The sequence below is a fragment of the Opisthorchis viverrini genome (assembly GCF_000715545.1).
Source record: "Opisthorchis viverrini unplaced genomic scaffold opera_v5_84, whole genome shotgun sequence".
Taxonomy (NCBI): Eukaryota; Metazoa; Platyhelminthes; class Trematoda; order Opisthorchiida; family Opisthorchiidae; genus Opisthorchis; species Opisthorchis viverrini.
This window is the reverse complement of record NW_008751741.1, coordinates 924,375-930,853: the sequence shown is the minus strand read 5'-3', so window position 1 is coordinate 930,853 and position 6,479 is coordinate 924,375. Positions and strand designations below refer to the sequence as shown.

Genomic DNA, 6,479 nt, shown 5'->3' with positions numbered 1-6,479 from the left:
TGTAAATTGTTTGCCAGTAAGGAGGACGTTTCTTTCATGATCCTTGGATCAATAGCTTTGGTGGGCATTTTTCTCAGCAGGAATAAGGAGGTACGTGGAACGAAGCAAAAATATTTGACATTATTCGTAGTGCCGGGCTACTATTTATCAGTAAAGGAAGCAGGTTCTCTCAAAACTTGTGCCGGTGGGTATAACATGTTTAGTATACCTTATGGGACAGCATAACATACAAACCCTGGAATGTTTTTACGATCTTCACGGATTTATACACAGAACCGAGGCTTTTGTCCCGCGTTTCCGGTTCGGATTTGTTTTTGTCGTTCGGTTGCTTTCGTTCACCTGGAATGCACAAGCGAATCAAAGGTGTAATGCTGCCTTGGCGTAGAATTTCTCCCTGAATCCCATGAGTACCAATATACTGGTAACGCAAGAAGGTTTCGGAAGGAATACGTGCTGCGCTAGGTGCATCAGGCTGTTTGTACTGCGGTGACTCAATATGGCCCGATTCGAAATGCCTTCAGTAACTTTGCGCGGTATACCAGTGGGGTCTATTAGGCTTCAAGCTTCCGGATGATCGTCGGTCAGCGATTTTGTTGATTTGCGTGACAGTCGCCCCCGCTAGGCAGAGGGGCAGTTGCTTTTATCAAGCGAGTTGCAAAGCACCAGGTAGCCCTGCCTTATCAGTGTGAGTGACGCTTCTTTCGGCATACTTAGATAGACCTCATTTGGCCCCAAAGCGCCGTGGGGGTTTGTCTTGAGCAGGAGTTTGCGAACGTTATCCTCCACGAAGACCAATTTGGGTAGCAGTCATACGTAGTTACGTTTTGACAAGTTTGGATGTAACCAGGCCGCTGGGACACAATACAGACCTGTGTGGTGTTATCTTTAGGCTTCAGATACCATTATTAAGTCACTCGTGGGTCCCATACTTCCGTCCCTCAAAGAGAAGGCGGTCGGCTCATTTCTTCACCCATGTCCCATGTACTAAAATGACAGATTTGTGTTCTTCTGTGCGAGGTTTAGTATCGCGGATTGCTTCTGTACGCCGATTTTTGGGTTCCTGCTTTACAACATTTACGCGTTTTACGAAATGTCAGCTCTTTTTCAGTCCTTTGTAGTTGTCTTTTGGTCGATCAACCACGCGCTTCGGGATAACCACCACGTCAGCCTCCTGAATTTTATGAGTGTTCGTTTTATACGTTTCCTTTAGTGTAACTGGTCCTTGATTAATTTGGCCAAAAAACGCGCATCTCTGAGAAGTGTGAACCGAAGAAGTTTGTTATCCCTGTTTGAGGCTTCAGCGTTGAACACCGATGTCTTGACATCCATGGTGATGTTAGTACTTGGTACTGACCAAACAGTTCAGTCAATTAGGACTATATAGATAAACAAACAGGGCGCATTAAGAAGAAAGACTAGGTGGAGCCAAGATACATCGACCACTTATAACACAAAAGCGGGATTAGTGGCCCTGTGGTGGTGTATGTTACTTGGATATGGGTTGAAGGATATTTGTTCCTGGGCAATCAAATTCAGTAAGCGTTGCGGCCCTCAGCTGGATCTTCATCACTATTACTGGCAGCTAGAACACATCAGGTCCGAGAGCCAAAGTAGATCACCTTCTGGGGTGTTTTAGACATGTTTGCGGAAGTGAAGATGGGTTGCAATACTTCAACATGAATGGGGTCGAAACCCATAAGATGATAGACATAGAATAGCGCATCAGGGTAGCCCTAAGTAGTGAACAGCTTTCAACATTCTGCTTGTCTTATATATATATATAAGCTCACAATCGAAATCACGTTAGTTGAGTAGTTTCCTAGAAAGAAGCGATGAGTATGTTAAGGAGGTCGAGTATGGGGTGATTATGAAAGATGGCCAAGATTTCGAAGATGTTGATTAATAATAATAATAATTTTTTCCCAACATGTGGTGGCATACCATCAGGTAACACAATAATGTTCCAGTCGGTGTAAAAGCGTGACTGGCGGGGATTTTGGGCACAGGGAGTAAGGACAAGGGACGGCATTATAGGGAATGGACATTATCCTATGTGGTCGTGATCACTACTAAACCGGCATGTTCGGGAAAGCAGTTACCATGCGTTACTAGAGAGAATATCGAGCAATACCTGATAGTTAGGATTTGAAGGTATCGGGCAAAAACAAAGCGAAAGAGGGCAAAACAAGCGGCTTCCTGCCGGACTTACGGTAAGGAAAGGTAACGCTGAAAACATCAGGTGAGACAGCAGAGTTGGCGTCATCCAGCCGTTCATGTTGAACTAAAACAAAAAACCACCGCCAAGGCCTCGTGGCCTTGGACTGTTGGGCTCACGGCCAGGGTCACAAAATGTGTAAGTGGGGATGACGAAGTGCAGGGATTAGCGAAGCGAGTAATCGTTAATGGGAATCACGGAAACATGGTGCACAGCGAAACTGTAGAGACTCACTGGTGTCGCTGTTTTGCAGTCAGGCGTAATGGTTCGTTGGTAGAGTGACATTAATGCAAAACGCGAGCCGGAACACGAACTGTATAGGAAGTTATTGAATTTTGTGGGAAACACAGGCAAAGCAGTGGTTAAATTGGAACGAAAAGTTCAGCAAAAAGCGGGATTAGTGGCCCTGTGGTGGTGTATGTTACTTGGATATGGGTTGAAGGATATTTGTTCCTGGGCAATCAAATTCAGTAAGCGTTGCGGCCCTCAGCTGGATCTTCATCACTATTACTGGCAGCTAGAACACATCAGGTCCGAGAGCCAAAGTAGATCACCTTCTGGGGTGTTTTAGACATGTTTGCGGAAGTGAAGATGGGTTGCAATACTTCAACATGAATGGGGTCGAAACCCATAAGATGATAGACATAGAATAGCGCATCAGGGTAGCCCTAAGTAGTGAACAGCTTTCAACATTCTGCTTGTCTTATATATATATATAAGCTCACAATCGAAATCACGTTAGTTGAGTAGTTTCCTAGAAAGAAGCGATGAGTATGTTAAGGAGGTCGAGTATGGGGTGATTATGAAAGATGGCCAAGATTTCGAAGATGTTGATTAATAATAATAATAATTTTTTCCCAACATGTGGTGGCATACCATCAGGTAACACAATAATGTTCCAGTCGGTGTAAAAGCGTGACTGGCGGGGATTTTGGGCACAGGGAGTAAGGACAAGGGACGGCATTATAGGGAATGGACATTATCCTATGTGGTCGTGATCACTACTAAACCGGCATGTTCGGGAAAGCAGTTACCATGCGTTACTAGAGAGAATATCGAGCAATACCTGATAGTTAGGATTTGAAGGTATCGGGCAAAAACAAAGCGAAAGAGGGCAAAACAAGCGGCTTCCTGCCGGACTTACGGTAAGGAAAGGTAACGCTGAAAACATCAGGTGAGACAGCAGAGTTGGCGTCATCCAGCCGTTCATGTTGAACTAAAACAAAAAACCACCGCCAAGGCCTCGTGGCCTTGGACTGTTGGGCTCACGGCCAGGGTCACAAAATGTGTAAGTGGGGATGACGAAGTGCAGGGATTAGCGAAGCGAGTAATCGTTAATGGGAATCACGGAAACATGGTGCACAGCGAAACTGTAGAGACTCACTGGTGTCGCTGTTTTGCAGTCAGGCGTAATGGTTCGTTGGTAGAGTGACATTAATGCAAAACGCGAGCCGGAACACGAACTGTATAGGAAGTTATTGAATTTTGTGGGAAACACAGGCAAAGCAGTGGTTAAATTGGAACGAAAAGTTCAGCAGGTTGGAATGAATATGTAGTGGAGGCAGCTGGGGTCAGGTGTGAACGAGTGGGCGATAGGGAACGGTCGAGAGAAGGAATGGAATAGTTGCGGGTGTGCTATCAAACTGGGTACGGCAGTGCCGTGCCATCATTGGCCTGACGTGCTTCGGTTTTTGGACAGCCCCGTAACGGACGTCACACTTAAGGCGATTAGGCGGGGATGTGCGGCTCTTTGAGCGGCGGGGTCCAAGCCAGGCTGGCCGAGGAAACAAGGTGGAACAAAACTGACATAGGATCGCGGGGTTTTTTGGTCCGTTTGGGGACCAGGTGGTTGTAGATTATGGGCCAGGTGGAATGGATAACAGCCAACCAGTTCATCCAAACCGAGTATTGCCGAAGTTCAAAGCCTGGGAAGATTTGGGGGTGGGATGGGATTACTAAAGTGTGGTCAGTTTGAGGAGACATAAAGTGGGATAATGTGCATTACTAAACATAAGAAGAAACACTGTAGTTCTACAGCGATTAGGGTGATGAGAAGTGATTATATGGAGTGTGATTTAAATGGATTTGCACCTAATAGACAAGTGGCCAAGGGTTGGGTTTGCTAACATACGATATTAAAGTACAAGGAATCTAGTAGAAGCCGATATAAGCACACAGACTTGTGGTAAGTTTAGTGAAATCAGATGGCAAGAGTAAACATCCGTAATGACTGGTTGACCTGGTATTTATTACATGAGTTGGACAGCCCCCGAGGCATTGCTATCAGCTTCAAGTGAACAAGTGGTGCATGGCAAGTAAAAAGTTTTTAGGCACTAGTCTTGAATGCTGATAGAAAAGGGACAGGGACCTCTCTATACATATTTTCCTCATTGTGCATACGGACTCCTGGGAGCAGTGGGTAGGTGCATGTGTTTTGTTTGCTTGTCTAAGTTGGCTTTGGTGTAGTCCAACCACAAGTGTGACAGGGGCAACTTCAGTGATGGGAGGCAAGTTGACAGATTTTCCTTTTGAGTCAAGTAAGTCAGTTAGTGACGGTAAAATACCTGCATAATGATGGATGAATCGCCGATAATAGTTGATCGAGGCATTGTATCAGCTTCAAGTGAACAAGTGGTGCATGGCAAGTAAAAAGTTTTTAGGCACTAGTCTTGAATGCTGATAGAAAAGGGACAGGGACCTCTCTATACATATTTTCCTCATTGTGCATACGGACTCCTGGGAGCAGTGGGTAGGTGCATGTGTTTTGTTCGCTTGTCTAAGTTGGCTTTGGTGTAGTCCAACCACAAGGGTGACAGGGGCAACTTCAGTGATGGGAGGCAAGTTGACAGATTTTCCTTTTGAGTCAAGTAAGTCAGTTAGTGACGGTAAAATACCTGCATAATGATGGATGAATCGCCGATAATAGTTGATGATACCAATGAAACGATGAAGTTGGGTGGTAGTAGTAAGCATGGGAATAGCTTCTACATGGTATCGGTAGCTGGAAGCTGGAGCTCTCAATGAGAGAATTTGACACAAATTACCTACTCAGTTAATGTATTTTTTCTACGGTTGTATCCACGGGTGCAAGTTTGAGAACGCGTGTGGTCCTCTTATTCTAGGGCTTAACCATCTACCATATGTAGTTACGAATGACCGGTATATACCTTTTAACTTCAACTTCGGTACGTCCAATAGTGAATGTGATCGCTGAATGCCGTTTTCCAAACTTCGGTGTACACACAGGGTATTCAAGATCGCCATTGGGACTAATTGAGCAAGTAGCAAGCTTACCTTTATAAGAGTAAGACTTGAGCTCCAGTGTAGATAGCGAACGGGAAATGTGGACAGAGGGTTAAGTAAACACACCATGAGTAGGCCATTGCAACTGTGCTTAATTCCATGTTTTACGATATTCCGGGAGATGTAAGCATTTTCTTTTCAGAAACACTCTCAAGAAAAGCGGGTTTCTGAAAACGAGCGTTAGAATGATTTCACAATACTTTTGGGTTGGCGCAGATAATAAATAAAAAGAAATACTTCGCTGGAGGTCGTTGTGTATTTATCGGGCGTGGGCTTGGCAAACGGATGACGTTTATAGACACCAAGGAGGGTCATTGGCCGGTGGATTAGGCTACTATGCAATTTTGAACTTTATAATAGACTTCGTGCATTAGTACGAGCCCGGCAAATAGTATCAGTACCCAAGGCGAGAGATGACGTGAACATTTACGCTTACAGATAGGACCGTTGTTAGCAGTTGGATAAGCCCAGTGTAACGGTCAAACGGTATCTTCGAGTGACGCGTAATACCAGAACCTCCGGGTAGGCAAAACAAAGTCGGAGCTGGGTTTCTATACGGTACTATTAGGGTAAGAGAAATTCACAATTTGTACAAACCTCGACAGTAGATACGCGTCCAAAACAAACAGTCCGCTTGGACTTCAAAAGTGCAAAGCAAGGGAGCAAACAGGCTCCAACGTGCGACAGTCACACGTGCAAAGTCAGATACAAATGGTCGGATGACCTCAAGGCCAAAGGGGTGAAGTGGTACGGACAAACAGACGTCAGTCCATATATACACACTAAACACAAAAGTGGGGCGGGGGTTACAAATGGGGACATAATAAACGTGGGGAATTTCATTGTCAACATAACGGATGATACACCGCCCGCCAAATTCTCCACGTTGATTCAGCGGGCGCCCCGGTTCTTGCCTATTACCTACGCTCAGCTCCATTCTAAGGTACCCCATCAGCCACCG

The 6,479-nt window shown here is 45.2% G+C and overlaps 1 protein-coding gene across 1 annotated transcript in view; it reads right to left on the bottom strand.

Moving 5' to 3' along the window:
* T265_13620 (hypothetical protein) overlaps positions 1-6,479 on the bottom strand; it is a gene marked incomplete at both ends in the record, with an annotated part of 61,444 nt that overhangs the window by 50,737 nt on the left and 4,228 nt on the right. Inside the window, one exon of the mRNA XM_009169738.1 lies at positions 235-515. Coding sequence (XP_009168002.1) covers positions 235-515 — 281 coding nt within the window. The remainder of the gene's footprint in view (positions 1-234; positions 516-6,479) is intronic.